The 17,101-nt window shown below is 38.0% G+C and overlaps 1 protein-coding gene across 3 annotated transcripts in view; it reads left to right on the forward strand.

The window, feature by feature from the left end:
* The window catches only part of trc (Serine/threonine-protein kinase tricornered), a 31,405-nt gene that overhangs the window by 1,453 nt on the left and 12,851 nt on the right, over positions 1 to 17,101 (forward strand). The window contains exons 1-10 of one of the 3 annotated variants that reach the window (XM_074093958.1): positions 962 to 1,066; positions 1,686 to 1,766; positions 8,830 to 8,962; positions 9,694 to 9,841; positions 10,163 to 10,273; positions 10,415 to 10,656; positions 10,733 to 10,872; positions 10,961 to 11,144; positions 13,646 to 13,810; positions 15,899 to 16,062. In XM_074093958.1, the coding sequence (XP_073950059.1) occupies positions 8,841 to 8,962; positions 9,694 to 9,841; positions 10,163 to 10,273; positions 10,415 to 10,656; positions 10,733 to 10,872; positions 10,961 to 11,144; positions 13,646 to 13,810; positions 15,899 to 16,062 (1,276 nt within the window). In that variant the 5' untranslated portion in view covers positions 962 to 1,066; positions 1,686 to 1,766; positions 8,830 to 8,840. Of the gene's footprint in view, positions 1 to 961; positions 1,067 to 1,685; positions 1,767 to 8,829; positions 8,963 to 9,693; positions 9,842 to 10,162; positions 10,274 to 10,414; positions 10,657 to 10,732; positions 10,873 to 10,960; positions 11,145 to 13,645; positions 13,811 to 15,898; positions 16,063 to 17,101 lie in introns of those variants that run through there. The other 2 variants (XM_074093949.1, XM_074093967.1) reach the window with 2 other exon arrangements.

The following is a 17,101-nucleotide window of genomic DNA, read 5'->3' on the forward strand; positions in this document are numbered from 1 at the left end:
ATTTGTTTGTCCTTATCTGTCACTTCGACATTTGTATTTGTTAGAAAGGGACAAAGCATTTGTTAGTTAACATAGGCTTGTTAAGTTTTATGAATAAGGGGGTTAGACTGCAGCAACTTTTTTTGAGTAAAATGAAACATGCATCAAGTGTCACATGCACCATGCTAGAATAAAAGCACTGTAATGTAATGAGTGTAAAGTTTCCTTAAAAAAATTATGACTAGCTCTGGATTTGACTTTTCTCTTAAAATCATTGTTTGGTTACTGATTTTGATGTTTTGGTGCCTCAGTTTTACATCTGCAGTAAGAAGATGTATTTGTGACAAACATACGCCATTGCCTGAAAGCACCATTGTACCTGGGCCTCCATGTTGTATTGACATTTTATGTTTAGTGGGCTGGTCCTGTTATGTACCTGTGTAGCAAAGTGTAACATAGTTATTCAAGTAAACTTTTCTCTTTGTACTACAATGTGTCTGAACGGTGAAGATCCTGATAGAAAACAGAGAGTTGGGTTGACACATTAACAGGCTACTCATCAGATTTCTTGCAAAAATTATAGCTCCTTCTGATTGTTTTATTTCAAACTATCTTCTTGCTTAATTGAGCATCATACAAAATACTTAGTGTTTCAGTTATGATGCCAATTCTATTGCTTAGGTGTTTTTCTAACATTTATAATAATAAGAAATAATTCCCAAATATAACATTGTAAGGCCCAATGTCCTATATTTAGGACAATCATCAAAGCAAATGTCAACTTTTACTGATTGACTCAAGTTTCATATTCTAATAATCAAAATTTGATATGGGTTTTACGAGAATAAAATTAATTTCCATACCAAATCGTATACTAGGCATTTTTAAAAAAAGTGTACCTACCCTTTTCTTTCAAATTTTCTGAGTCAGTTTTGTGATGCCCATACTGAGTGTAAGTGTGTGTGAAAAAAACGTCACAAAACTGTCTTTATTTTTGGGTTTTTTTTTTTAACTATCTGAATCGATTGTGTTCTTGGTTCTGAGTAGGAAAAACCATATTTTTTCCAAAATTTTAAGATAACAAAAGGTACACTTTTTTGTGAAATGCCCACTATGCATATCAACTTCAATTAAGAGTTTATTATAAATAGACCCCATTATCAAGCGGTCAGTTTGGTGGCTACCTAAAATGATTGATATGCAATTTCAATAAAAAACACTTTTTTTTAATTGAGTGTGCCTTGGATAGTTTGTTTTGAGCATCACTAATGTTAGGCAGACACCAAACTGCGCTTGATAATGGGGTATGATTATAAACACTGGAACTAGGATTGTTCAAAGGCATTAGACATCTAACACACTCAGAATTACAAACATTTTCACAATTTCTTCCAATAATAATGAGGGTAGAAAAAAATGGTGAATGGGATCATGAGGACTCTGGTATTAGACAATATGGCCAAAGATATTTTTGAGCACCCAGACAGTTCCATTGTTTATGATGCAGATGGTGGTGACTGTTACCACCAAAAAAACAGCTATAGCAAATGCTGCAAAATAATGCTTCCATGTCTAGACTTTCAGAGGTTCTTAGTTCAGGGTGCTAGGCTAGAATTTCTATGATGGTCAATAAACTATTGACAACAATGTTGGGTATTACTTAAATATACATAACTGATTGTGTTTTAAATGTGTTATTTCCACAGAGAGAGCCGTGTCTTGGGGGAAAAGCACCCCGGGCACTACGGTGGCCCCAGACACACCGGCGCCAGCGCCCCAGCCTCCGGGTAAGCCATTGCTACCCTATGTTTGCCTTTTCCTGTTAAACTTGTCATAGCTCCAAATAAAGTCTACTTATCCAATTTAGCCATGCTGTATCACCTTGCCGCATATTTAGTACATAATATTAATGCATGATGTTTTTGCTCATAATACTTAGTATTGATCCAACTATAGCACAGCATGAGCTGAAAATAATTTAACGAACATTAGCTTCTTTCCCAAGCACAATTTTAAGTTTAATATAATACTCTAAGAAATAAGCGACAAAGATTTGTCAAGTACCTGATATTATTATAAATCAGATAACATGAAAACCATGTTACACTAGGTGCCTTGATTAAATTTTGTATCTATGGCTTGTTATCTCCACCAGTGATGAAGGTGTCTTTCAAACACTGTTTTATCATTGCTCTAACACACCTTAGTTTCGTTATGATATGAATTTTGTTGCCAATAGATATTACCTTCTAAATATCTTATTGTGGGAGATAATCTTTCATATGTTCAGTTGTGAAAAATGAGTATTTTTATCTTTAGTTTTCTTAAACCAGCGAATACGCGAATTGCTTATCGTCAGTTCCCAGGACACCCTACAAACATGTATTAAATTTGTCTGTATGTTTATTTATAACATTTCAAACACTAACCATAAGGTATACATATATTTGATGCTGTGGTTGTATACACATTTATGTCTTCGACTGTACCTACCGAACAGTACACGGTTTTGTCATTGTGTATCACATTATCTGTATTCCGACATTTCAATGCGGATTGAACGTACATACACCGTGTTTTTTTTTCCGTTAACTTCGCCAGACGGCTCAGTTCATTGATATGAACTTGATAATAAAAAATTTCGCTAAATTGTAAAATAATATATTTTCGAGAATAAAAATCTTCTTTATGCATATATATACTGAGCGGCAAAAAATCTGGCCCTCAAATGTTTGCAGAATCGGTAATTTTGTATGAAGGGTGGGCCAAATTTTGTGCCGCTGAGTATATAATAGCTTCAAAAGGTTCTGAAATAAGGGTCTGTAGAGGAGTCAGACAGGGCGAAAATTAAGAATATTCATGTCTCGCGGGAACTTTACAATTTCTTGGGATATCCCAAGTACAATATACTCGTAATCCTATATTTCGTATGAAGTCGCGGGCAAAATAAACGCGTAGTACTTTGACGTTTTCTAAAATTCCACCCCTGAATCAGCGAAACAGGGTTTCAAAGTTGGTACGAATTATAATTACTTACCTACGTATGGAGGTTGATTTTTAAACCCCAGATTCAACGCGAGCGAAGCCGCGGGCAAAAGCTAGTAAATAATATTTGTTCCTAAAATAGTAGGTCTGTCACCTAAATTGAATCACCAAATAGTATTAATACGGTTACCTAAATATTATTTAAAAAATATTTGGAAATAATATCGATCATCAAAGAATTATATTGTGTTTCAAAATAATAAAAGTGTCAGTAAAACTAAATCACCAAACAATATAAAAATGTGCACCTAAAAATTAATTTTTAATCATTGAAAAATTAAATTAATTACTAGTTGTTACCCGCGACTCCGTCCGCGTAGAATTCGTTTATCGCTATCCCGCGGAACTATACAATTTTCCAGGATAAAACTATCCTATGTCCTTCTCCGGGACTCAAAACTATCTGTATACCGAATTTAAGAGAACGAGAACGCGAGCGAAGCGAAGCGTGCCGCGGCAGCGGCCGGCGAAGTGCCAGAACAGATTTTTTTTTGCTAATTTTTGTATGATGAATATAAATGTTTGTATGTATTTAAGTATATTATGTATGTATGTCTACCCGTTGTTTAGCACCCATAGCACAAACTTTGCTTAGTTTGGGGCTGGGTCAATTGGTGTAATTTGTGAGAAGATAATATTATTAGTATTATTATTTCATTAATTGTTTATCATTATCGCCAAAATTTCAGTTCAATTATTTGATGATCAATATTATTTTCCAGTGAAATAATTAATTTTTAGGAAGCCGTTTATTATTTAGGAACCCAATATAATTATTTGATGATCAATATTATTTCCGAGTGATTTTTAAATAATATTTAGGTAGCCGTTTTAATATTATTTGGTGATTAAATTTAGGTCGCCGAAAACGCATTTATTAGGTGATCAATAAAATCATACCCTATTATAATTAGGGTATTGCCGATTAGTGACACATCTTAAATTAGGAGAGAAAATATAGTTACCATAATTAATTATCTTAACTCTTTATTATCATTTAAACATTAAGAGTTAAGACATTAGTGTCTTAGAGAAATAATTAAGTCATTTGATCTGTAGCAATGTCCTCTTTATTTAAGTTAACGGAAATCAAAAATAACACGGTGTATATTCTAGAAGTATTGACGATGTTTCGATACAAATATGGAACTGTTTGACAAACTTGGACGGCTGCAAAATGTGTGCATTCGGTATGTCTACGATCATGTCTCTCACTTTCGCGAGCAGCTTCATTGGCTGCCGATTAGACGGCGGAGAGACATTCACATCCTGTCTCCTTTTCAATGTACTGTTCAATCCTTCCTCTCCCTCGTACCTATCTGAAAGGTTTAGCTACTTGGCCGCTGGAAGCGGGGACCGCTTGCGGTTCAGCTCCAGTCTCACACTTGCCTTCCCGCCGAACAATGCGCGTTCATATGCTAAATCTTTCAGCATTCATTCCGTGAAGTCACATTAGGGAGTCCCCGTCTGTGTCCTCGTTCAGGTATAGATTGAAGAAACTGTGGAAGTAATTGTATTCTTTTTTTATATGTATTGTTTATTCATAATGTGTGTGTATCGTGTTCAGGTAAATAGTAAGTAATAAGCATATGTATATATAATTGTCATACTAATTGTTGTTTATTTAGTGTATTTATTTACATGTTATATATTTATTTCTTCTCACTGTGCATAAATTACTGTTCGCCTATCTTTGAGTTTTCCTTTCTAGTTTAGGTTAGCTTGAAAAGATCCATTTTAGGGATCAGTTGTACTCTCACGTTGTAGATCACTTTGTACTCTTTTTCTTTTGGTGTTTTCTTTTTGTATTATTTTGTGTGTTTATGTAAAATAAAGTTTTTTTTACATACATTCATACATACATATGATTAGCTTGATACGTTATTGGGTGCGGAGCGAATATCTAAGAGCGTGAAGTCATAATGATAGTGTTTAGCTAGTTTGTTTGTACATCGCGTCACGCCACGCACCCGGGAGCGCGGCACGGTGCGCTGCGACAATCTCATCTCCGCTAATAAAGTGCGAGGCTACAGATAAATCACGGTTCGGCTTGTTTACGCCTGCCTATGTACATAAAATGTTACGTATAGGATAAACGATAAAATATTGATTTGCTTACGCTGGCGTAACACTATTTTACCAGTCCATCAATTATTCAAAACTAACCCTTGATTTTGATTTACCTACAGATATTGGTTAATGTCCTTTATGCATTACTACCAGTTTGCCCGTGACTCCGTCGGCGTAGTATTCGTTTATCGCTATTCCGCGGGAAGTATGCAATTTTCCGGGATAAAAACTATCCTATGTCCTTCCCCGGGACTCAAACTATCTGTACATAGAATTTCATCTAAATCGGTTCAGCGGTTTAGATGTGATTGAGTAACAAACATCCAAACATCTTCACATTTATTTTATAATATTAGAACGATATTTTTATAGACACTTGAAAACATAGGTAGGTATACTATAAGATACTAAGGCTTGACTTAAATCACACGGCGGCCACGCCGTACAAAATATGCGTTCTTGAATCTACATTAGCACGATGAAGTCTGTACACGCGTCAATGTGTGCGTAAGATACACAGGGCTGACTATCGCAAAACCCTAATAAGTGCTACCAATGACATTTAAAGGTACTTATATGTAGGTATGGCTTCCATCCATCCATCCCAGCCTATTTTTCAAACTGACAAGGTTACTCTCAGAACAAGAGGGCTTGGGCCATAGTTCCCACGCGGGAAACTTCACACGCACCATTGAATTGCTTCGCAGGTTTGTGCAGGTTTCCTCACGATGTTTCCCTTCACCGCAAAGCTCGTGGTAAATTTCAAATGTAATTCCGCACATGAATTTCGAAAAACTCAGCGGTGCGAGCCGGGGTTTGAACCCACGACCCTCTGCTTGAGAGGCGATAGATAGGACAAACCACTAGGCCACCACGGCTATAGGTATGGCTTAGATAGTGGAAATCAATGTAATCGTTAATCTTACCTATTAATTTAAACTTACTTAAAATGTGTCTGTTTATGCATTTAAGCATTATTATTTTCAATTACAATAGATATACGACTACAAACTTAAACGAATTATTCGGTAGGTAGTTATTTTATGTATTAATCGCGATAATTTCAGAAATCATTATTTATTTAGAAAAAGGAAGTAGGTAGGGTAATTATTGCTCCCGAACTTAGCGTCGTGTGGCCGACATACGTCGCCTTGCGCACCCGACTGCTTTCCTGCGGTTTTCCTGCAATCTGCGCTTGAGGGGTGGGGTAACTCGAACCGGTGCGGGGCGGAGCGTGGCCATTCTGTACGTTAGTAATATTATATGTTCTGTGCTTAAATGAAACAGTGAATAATAAAATAAATTTAATGTGTAAAATGACTAAAATGACCTTTGAGTTTACGTAAAATGTATCTTAAAAGTCTTGATGTTTTGTAATAAGCATGTCTGAGATGGAGACGTAATAGACACTAGGTACAGTGACAACTGACATGCGGATAATCTTTAACATAACAAAAGACGAGTTTAGGGATCTCGTAGTGTAGTGTGACTCTCGCAACATTGTTCAGCCGAAAACGAAAAGGTTTTTTGTTTTTGTTGCTGCTTAAATGTTAGGGTTCTTAGGCCGGCCTCAGATTTGTAAATTCTTTTCTATTCTACCTGAAAGAATTGAAACTGGAAGGCTAGTATGCAATACAAAATGTACCATTCGTCACAAACCTACCGACCTGTCGGTCGGCAGGAATAATCGGTCAGCAAGGAATCTACAGTTCGCCGATCAGAATGTTCTGGCCGGCCGGCGTGTTGGTGATGATAAACCCAGATTTTGTTATGTTCTTACAGAACAAAAAATAATCAGAACAAAATCGGTAGGTCTGCGGCCGGCCTTAAGCTAATTGAACTCCACAGCCTGTCATCATTCATAACTGACGTTGGCCAAGTTTTTGTTTTGCTTAATTACGTACCAATTTGTTACTAAAGGAATAAAAACAAAATTTGAAAAAAACGCAATATTATTATATTCTTAACAATTCAATTTAGTGCGCTTTGAACACTAGCAACAACTTTGAACTAGGTATATATTTCAAACTGTTCCAGTATTGTTGATCACTAACTAAGTACTAAGAGGTGCAGGTCATTCATATTGAGCTTGACAGTACCTGTATTTTTAGTAGTTACATCATGCATCAGTTAGTTACTGATATTTTACCAGAGAAATTACTTACTGTGTCGGTTACTATTAGTTATTATTTTCAATTCACTAAAGGTTGTTTGGCTGAAAAAGATTTGGTAATTTGAAAAATTTAATCAAGTTACTCTGCAAGTGTTATCAAATCGTCACTAATGAACGATTAGGTACGTAGTAATGAAGTGTCTACGTAATAGTGTTTATTCACACATTGAGTCACGAGCAAATTAATTAAACAAAAAAGTGCAGCTCCCTCTAGGCCATAAAACCACCAGTCGGCATACCGCAAACGGTTTTAATAGCAGACACAGAGTATATTTTCGAGTGACAACTTTCAAAGAGAAAATAATCATTACGTATTAATGATAGCAATGGGGAAGTACTTTTTGTATGGACTGACATCTGACCACATTATATTTCATATTTATTTCAACAGTTTGGGCAGTATTGAAGCATTGTATGAAATATAAATCTAGCTCTAATTAATGGTGTAAGATGTATTAGTGGTACTTACTAGAGTATTGCTAACGACCCAGCAAGGTCGGAAGCGTCTGACGTCATGTCAGAGCTCTTACTTGTAGTATGGTGTTACCTCGTTATAATTATAGCCTCTTATAAGAGGATAGGTATCCGTGTCATGTCGCAAATTGTTTTGCTGAAGAGGTACAATAAACCACTTTCAACACATTCAGCCATTTTGGCTTTGTTTGGCCACTCTATTATTGGTTCATTCATAAATACATCCATAGTGAAGTCTAGAAAAGCCGCAATAATCGGCTTTGTTTTTGTTTGTTTTAATTATTTTATATGATATAGATACGCATCTGTATTTATTTACTCGTAACGTAATGAAATTCAATACGCTTACGTCTTGGTTTGTAAAAGGTATGAGTACCTTTAGCGCACTGCGCACTGATGCATCAAGACGAGTTAACCATCCGACAAGACAAGATAGACACCGGACACGTAGTTAGGGCTGCCATCGCTAAAATTTGGCTACCAGGACAAGACGCGTGAAAACCCCGGATTTTGGAGCCGAAAACGTTTAGGTTTTTATTAAACTTGGTCAGTAGGTATAATATAATATAGGCCAATCAAATTAGATCCTTATTTATAAAACGATTTAAAGCTTGCTGGAAATTAATTCTTTGAAAAATTCTAATTGCATTGGTCCAAAAATTAAAAATATTTTTAAACCCGGACTACAAATGAAACCCCGCTCGGACGCTCCCCGGACGCCCTCTAAACTAGGACAAATCCGGGGAAACCCGGACGGATGGCAGCCCTACACGTAGTGCACGTTGTACAAAATATACTATAGATGTATAGAAATATAAAAAGCTCAACAGATCAAATCCTATTTATCAGTTGTTCAGTTTTCTGTCATTTGTTCATCTGAGTTAATATTGAGTGAACTACCGTATTTCAATCAGGTATATCTTCTAATCAGCTACTTAACAGCAGCACATACCGCTTTGATACACGTGTCGATAGTTTTTTTTTTTTGAATCGGAATTGATTGAACACTTAGCCAATTAGCGTCACCATGACTCAATAACTACTGAACGTAAAGTTGTTAATAATAGTGTCAATTTTCTTCTTTCAAGGGGTGCTGGAAATGACAGCCACGGATAACATTCGGTTCAGCGGGCACACGCTTGATAAGGCTACAAAAGCCAAGGTCACCTTAGAAAATTTCTATACAAACCTTATATCACAACACTATGAGAGAAAACAAAGGTAAGTGAATTAAGCGATGATATTGTTTATCAAAATCACTCAGAGGGCAATGGAGAGGGCTATGCTCGGGGTTTCTCTGCGGGATAGAATCAGAAATGATGATATTCACAGCAGTACTAATGTTACCGACATAGCTCGAAGAATTGCGAAACTGAAATGGCAGTGGGCGGGGCACATTGCTCGCAGGACTGATGGCCGATGGGGTCAGAAGGTTCTCGAATGGCGTTCGCGGACCAGGAGACGAGCTGTCGGTAGGCCTCCAACAAGATGAAGCGACGACCTGGTTAAGATCGAGTGATCGCCGTGGATGCGGAAAGCACAAGACCGGTCTGAGTGGAGAGCCTTGGGGGAGGCCTATGTCCAGCAGTGGACGTCTTTCGGCTGACTTGATATGACATGACTGTTTATGATAATTGTACCTCCTTAATTTTCGTAATTAAGAGCATTGTGAAGCACAAACGAATGTTTCTTCTCATACATAGTCTTTTCATACAAAACAGCGAGAACATTTTTCACCTAAACTTTAACCGATTTATAAATTTAAAAACCAATTTTTGACATGTTGTTGGCCAACAAAAAAGTTAATTTTATAGGTGTCATTTGAACATATTATAATTGGTCAAGGGGATCAAAACCGATTAAGATTGATTTTTTGGAATCTTTATGTATTTTTTATTTCAATTCCAATTTGTTGTTTGCGTTTGATTTAATTTGTTCACGTGTCTATTCAGGCTGGAGAAACTGGAGGAGTCGCTCAAGGATGAAAACTTGACGGAAAGCCAGAAGCAAGAAAAAAGACAACAACACGCTCAGAAAGAAACAGAGTTTTTGAGACTCAAGCGATCTAGGCTCGGCGTAGAGGACTTTGAGCCTCTAAAGGTAATAATAACAACAACAACAACACCCTAGGTTGGCAACGCATCTGCAATACCCCTGGTGTTGCACATGTTTATGGGCGGTGGTGATCTCTTACTATCAGGAGACCCACTTGCTCGTTTGCCATCCAGTCGAATAAAAAAAAAACCCTTCTACTTTGACGGGCAACAATAACAGGTCACTTAAAATACAAAACTGTATCAAAATTCAAAAGCTATCCGTTATTCTTGTTCGTCGGTATACTTAATTTGCTTCCTTCCACTTGGGTAAACAAGAAATGGATTGTAATGACAATGACCATGTTACTTCATACAATTTTTACAGGTTATAGGTAGAGGCGCGTTTGGAGAGGTGCGGCTTGTTCAAAAGAAAGATACCGGTCATGTTTACGCAATGAAAATACTCAGAAAAGCCGATATGCTTGAAAAGGAACAAGTGAGTGACAAAAAATTTACCAAAAAAAAACACTATTTTTAACTGATCAACCATAGGGTAAATTGAAGTGGTCAAAGTACAAATTCTTTACAAAGGTCTTGCTGTATGTTAACCAATAGATTTATGTGAAAATTTGTTCAGGTGGCACACGTCCGAGCCGAGCGGGACATCCTGGTAGAAGCGGACCATCAGTGGGTAGTGAAGATGTATTATAGTTTTCAAGATCCTATGAATCTATACCTCATTATGGAATTCCTTCCCGGAGGAGACATGATGACGCTTCTGATGAAGAAAGATACATTGAGCGAAGAATGTGCGCAGTTTTATGTCGCTGAAACAGCTTTGGCGATCGACAGTATACATAAACTCGGCTTTATACATAGGTAATATAACTTTCTATGCTCATTAATGAATTAGTAGTTAGATCGCGTAACGCTATAATACAATTTGTGTGTGCAGAGACATAAAGCCCGACAACCTACTGCTGGACGCGCGCGGGCACATCAAGCTGAGTGACTTCGGCCTCTGCACCGGCCTTAAAAAGAGCCACCGCACCGACTTCTACCGAGACCTGTCACGCGCCACTCCTTCCGACTTCAGTACGTTATCACACAGTTCATGGTTATTTTCTGTTTATTTATGTGTCATGGTTTTATAGATGAATAATTCGTGGAATCGTCACGTTAGACTTTTTTTCAGTTTCGACGTCGTCGTCGGCGATGGATTCTAAGCGGCGCGCGGAGTCGTGGAAGCGCAACCGACGCGCGCTGGCCTACTCCACCGTGGGCACGCCGGACTACATCGCGCCCGAGGTGTTCTTGCAGACCGGCTACGGCCCGCAGGCCGACTGGTGGAGCCTCGGCGTCATCATGTGAGTACTTGCTGCCGTCTAACCTAACACATTCATGCCCACTTACTACACTACACCACATGCACACCTCAGTCACATTAAGACGCTCATTCCTAATGAACGCGTTTATATTGCACTTTGATTTGTGGAGTCTACAAAAAGCCGATATTAACTTTAACTTGGCTGGACTGGCAGCATGACTGTTGATCGAAATGTTTTTATAACTCTGCATCTTGGTTTATTACGATTAGTATTGACGCAATGAGCTAATACAGAGCTATGATGGAATTTGAAATATTAATTATTCTTTATCAATTAGTGACATCAAGCCATAATGCAAGTGCCACTTTTTACGGATAGTCTTGAAATTCGGTATGTGAATGTAGGTTGGATGACGTGCAACTACTGTCAATAAAAAGCGGATGGTCAACCGAAAAGCTTGCATGAATAAAAACGGTTGAAAAAAAATTAAGCTCTCTATCCTTATTTCTTAATGTTTTTCTAATTCTGTTTGTGTCAAATTACTGTCATTTTCTATCTTGTCGTTATTTTTATAATTTGCATTGCGATTTAACAGGCTTAAGCAGCGTTTCCACCAATAATGTGTGAGGATGGATGTGTTGCGAGAGATTTGTTTTTCAGTAACCAATAGAAACGCTTAATTTACACATCCTCGCACAGCACATCTCAGGTGGAAACAGCTGAGCGGAGCGAGGCGAGGTAAATGGAGCGTTTCTATTGGTTAATAAAAAAACGTATTCCTCACAACGTATCCTCGCACATCTCTGGTGGAAGCGCTGCTTGAGTGTCGTGTAGTGAACATTCTTGTTAAGCAACTCAGAGAGTGAAAGAATCGTTATCTGACTTCGAATACAACTCCATGAAGTTAGTATATGTACACACAAGCTTTGCCATACTTGTCATCACTGACGTGAAGTAAAAAAAAATAGGCAACCCTGTGGTAATCGAGTTATTGTGGCATCGTAATAATAATAACTCGAATTCCATAGAGTTGCCTATTTTTTTTTTTTACTTCATGTCAGTGATGATCAGCACGTCAGCCATAAAAGTCTACGCCTCATAAGTCTAAAAATATACTCGGTCGCGCTGTCATCATTCATCCACCATTACGTCTCATATTTCGTTTTCTAGAATTTTTTTACCGTACAACGGCAAAAACTACTAGACACTAGCAAAATTGTCCTCCGATGGACAGAGCCATATTTTTTTAAAGAAACAACAACATACTCGTCGGCACAAAATTTGGCCCACTCTACATACAAAATTACCTTTTATTGAATACGTTTGAGGGACAGATTTTTTGCCGCTTAGTATATTTCCTAAATCTATATTTTTGCAGTTTGCCTACAGTTTTGTTTACAGCTTGAAGTGTTATAGTCAAAGTTCTTTTTAAGCTTAATTTACTTGTGACAGCAATGTGCTACGACCTAAGTTACTTGCGGAGACTACCTTTATTCTCCGGCATCGTTCGTATTGTACTATCGTAGCCTCGTTTATATATCATTTCTAGTTTGAATGCCTATTGTGTATTACTAGTGGCTCCCTTCTGTTGTTAATCACAACTTGTGAATTGTACACATATTTGTTTGTTTATTTAATCAATAAATTCTACGTTTGCCTCTGACTTTAAACAAAAACTAACGACGGAATAGCCAATTGATTAGTTATCTTGACTGTAGCAGCGTTTCTACAAATAATGTACGAGGATGTGTTTTTAACCAATCATCATCATCATCCCAGCCTATATACGTCCCACTGCTGGGCACAGGCCTTCTCTCAGAACAAGAGGGCTTGGGCCATAGTTCCCACGCGGGCCCAGTGCGGATTGGGAACTTCACACGTACCATTGATTTGCTTCGCAGGTTTGTACAGGTTTCCTCACGATGTTTTCCTTCACAGCAAAGCTCGTGGTAAATTTCAAATTTAATTCCGCAAATGAATTTCGAAAAACTCAGAGGTGCGAGCCGGGGTTTGAACCCACGACCCTCTGCTTGAGAGGCGATAGGTCAAACCACAAGGCCACCGCGGCTTGAATGAATTTTAACCAAAAGAAACGCTTTATTTACACATCTTCGCACAGAACATCTCCGGTGGACACAGCTGAGCGGAGCGAAACGAGGTAAATGAAGCGTTTCTATTGGTTAATGAAAAGTATATTCCTCGCAATACATCCTCGCACATCTCTGGTGGAAACGCTGCTTAAGCCGATATATCAATCATACATGTGATTTTTGTAATTTTGTTGTAAATAATGTCTTCAACAATGTACTTTTCTGTTGTGTATCGGTCCCATGATATTTATTTATTCTGGTGTAGTTTAAATTTATTATTTTGCAAGAGGAATGAACAATTAAAACAATCAATCTTTTTAATTACCAATGCACTTGTAAAAATAAACTAGCTTACTCTGCGGCTTCGCCTCCGCCTGCAGAGCTACCTTTCCTGTATGTGCTCGCTTAGATGACAAAAAGTTAATTCGTAATTATCTAATATTCTTACAGGTATGAGATGCTGATCGGTTATCCTCCATTTTGCTCTGAATCTCCTCAAGAAACGTACAGGAAGGTGATGTCTTGGCGGGAGTCGCTGACCTTCCCTCCAGAGATCCCGATCAGTGAAGAAGCGCGGGAAACAATAATGCGTTTTTGCTCCGAGCCAGATCGCAGGTACCAGTTATTCTTTTTTACATTGACAAACACAAAAACTTAAACTGCTTGTCAGAAAATTTGATTGAGAAACGATATGGTTTAAGAGATGTCGCTTCGTTCCATTCTCCATACAAACGTAGTCCCGGTCTCATTTGAAAACTAGGCAACAGAAGTAGATGATATTTGGTTAAAATGGACTAGACGTAATTGTCTATGCCTGTGGTTTTTCTGTCGTCCCCGTAGAGTGAAATTGACTTTTTAATGTCATCAGCAAATTTCAGTCTTATTTCTGTCAATAAAGCAAACAATAAAGTTAGTAAAATCATTAACTTTGTTGTTTTTGCACATGCATTGAAGTAAGAATTAACTAAGTTTTTTGCTATATCCAGTTATGTCTATCACCGAGCACTATTTTATTCCCAAAGTTCACTAAAACAACTTCGTTACCTAACCATTGCAAAATTTGTTACTAAATATGAAAGCGAAAATTAAGTAAGTATTTTTGTTGAGTTTTCGATCATCAAATTATGGTAATACGAGCTTATCCCAAACGAATACCTAACGCGGCCAGCGGCCGTCAGGGAGACTTCTCTTAAGAGCGTTTATACCTGCTGAGCTGGCAACGTTGCATATTTGTAAGTTTTTCTCGATTATTTCATAAAAATTGAATGAAAATTAAAAATCTGCTCGGATAGAACTCTTCTTAACCCTTTACCAGGCGAAGGGATATATTCCTCCCACATCTTATATCGGTTACCGTAGTCAGGTTTTAACTCCAAACCTCCTACAAAATATTTTGTTGATCCCTGAAAATTGTATTTTATTATCTTCATTCACAACACGCTTCTAAATCGCGTAGTATATCTTTGGCAGCCGTTTAGATTCACTTGAACTCTAATTTCAGTAAACTACGGAGAAATTGGAACACTTTCCTTAATTTCTATGAAACAGAAGTTCATAGATCGAATTTTTTTTTGATATTTTATAGATTTTGAGTGTTGAAAGGTAATGTAATCTTAAACTTTGCTAAATATTCATGCATTTTTGTGTATGACCAAAATTAGGATATGGGTTGACATTATCCCATGGCCTTATTAGAGTTTAACTGTGCGGGAGCTATTCTTCCCATGGCCCGGTAAATTGTCTTGTCGTGTCATAAAAACTCGCGTAAGTAATAAAACTGATTTTGTGTTCAACCTAGAGCGAATTCATGTACCTAGCTGTAAAATCTCCTTTTAAAGACTTTCCCTGAAGAATAAGATGTGGGAGGAATATATCCCTTCGCCTGATCAAGAATATAATAAGACAAAATCGAGTATGACAGTTAATTACTTAGACAGGCGATGGGATAACCGTAACCCACATTTTTATTTCTGGTTTAAAGGAACATCTCCGACTTTCGTAAATACATTTTTTACAAGGCGTTAAATACGGTTGTAACAGTATATAAAGTACGTATGAAGACACGCTAGTTCTAAGGGGCCTGGTAAAGGGTTAATATACATATAAGTTAATGTGTCTACTCCAATAAGTATTCGTGATAGACTTTTATATTCTTTAAAAAGACCCATTAACTTATATATTAAGAAGAATTCTATCTGACCACATTTTTAATTTTCATCCAATTTTATGGAATAATCGAGAAAAACTAACAAAAATGCAACGTTGCCAGCTCAGCAGGTATAAACTTAATAAATGTCATGTCAAGATGTGAAACGGGTGAAACTAATGACGAGCAGAGCTATTCGACGAAAATAGTCCAAAGCAATTTACATCATTCTGGGCTGGGCATTCTGGGCTGGGCATTTACCACAAATCCCATTTCCTGGTCAAGAAAAAAGATAAGCCAAGGTGGTAGGTGATATGTTTATCGCTCTCGCATTTGACTGGTGCCAAGACTTGCATTTTAAGCCATTATGTATTTTGTATTACCCCCTAGTGTAATATACTGTGTGAGGCTCTGTTTTCACCAGAGACGTGCCATGCGAGGATAGACAAATGAAGCGTTTCTATTGGTTTATGAATGATAAAAACATTCCTTGCAACACGTTCTTGCACATCTTTGGTGCAAACGCAGCCTTATAGTTGCGGTGTTTTGTTCCACAGGCTTGGTTCGGGGCGCGGCATCGAGGACGTGAAGTCGGTGTCGTTCTTCCGCGGCGTGGATTGGAGCCACGTGCGTGAGCGCCCCGCCGCCATCAGCGTGGAAGTGCGCTCCATCGACGACACCTCCAACTTTGACGACTTCCCTGACGTCAAGCTCGAGATACGTAAGTGTCACTGCGCAGCGATCATATGTACCCCCTCTCTGTGTACAGTTGAACCATTTCCTTCCTGACTCACCTTAGAACGTTCTCCCAATAAGTGACTCAATAAATTCCCTTGTCAAGCTATGAGATGTCACTATGACTTTTTCTACGAAAAGTTTCCACATTGGGTCACGATTCAGTTGGTTCGACAGTACCTTACCTACTATAACTATCGATGACGATAATTAAGAAAGGAGAGAATTTGACAAATAATAAAAATTGTTTTCATTAGAAACACGCCTTGACTTTGACGCGCCAAAGGTGTCCTACCAACTGGATCACATTAATGGTATACTCAGCGGCAAAACATCTGGCTCTTAAATGTATGCAGTAATAGGTAATTTTGTATGAAAAATGGGCCGCATTTTGTGCCGCTGAGTATATTTTTTTCGTTATTTTTTTTTATTTTAAGCACAAAGAAGTAACATCCATCCTTCCAACCGATGATATATTCTGTACTGTACGAATCGCCCGCTTTTCAGACAAAAGTAATGCGTCGTGAGATGTTTATCTAATCTATTATTAATTTATTTTTCATCACACTTGCTCGTAAACAGCGTCGAAACATGCAGGCTACCTTGGTTGCAACCCCCCAAATAAAACCCTCGACCTTAATGTGCTTGTCATGAAACCCGTGGTCGGTAAATGAGTCATTGCGCGTACAAATTTTCCTGTCATGAAGCCCAAGGTCGGTAAATGAGTAAATGTCCGTACTGATGGTGCTGCGCTGCGCAGCCTGCGCATGGCGTAGCAGCAGGACCACATGCACACGCGGCTCAGGCACAACATGCTGAGGCAGGGGGAGGGCGACGCTGCCAAGAGCGCAGCCTATGATATCGCCAATATTTGAAACAATTATATTTTTTCTTTTAGAAATACAAAATTTTACTCGCAAATGTGATGAAAAACATTGTATGTCGCACGGGCGGTACTAGAATTACGAACATCGACTCATTTAAGCCCTCAGTCTTCGACTTCGGGCTTCTAATAGACTCTCGTT

Source organism: Choristoneura fumiferana, chromosome Z (genome assembly GCF_025370935.1).
Source record: "Choristoneura fumiferana chromosome Z, NRCan_CFum_1, whole genome shotgun sequence".
Taxonomy (NCBI): Eukaryota; Metazoa; Arthropoda; class Insecta; order Lepidoptera; family Tortricidae; genus Choristoneura; species Choristoneura fumiferana.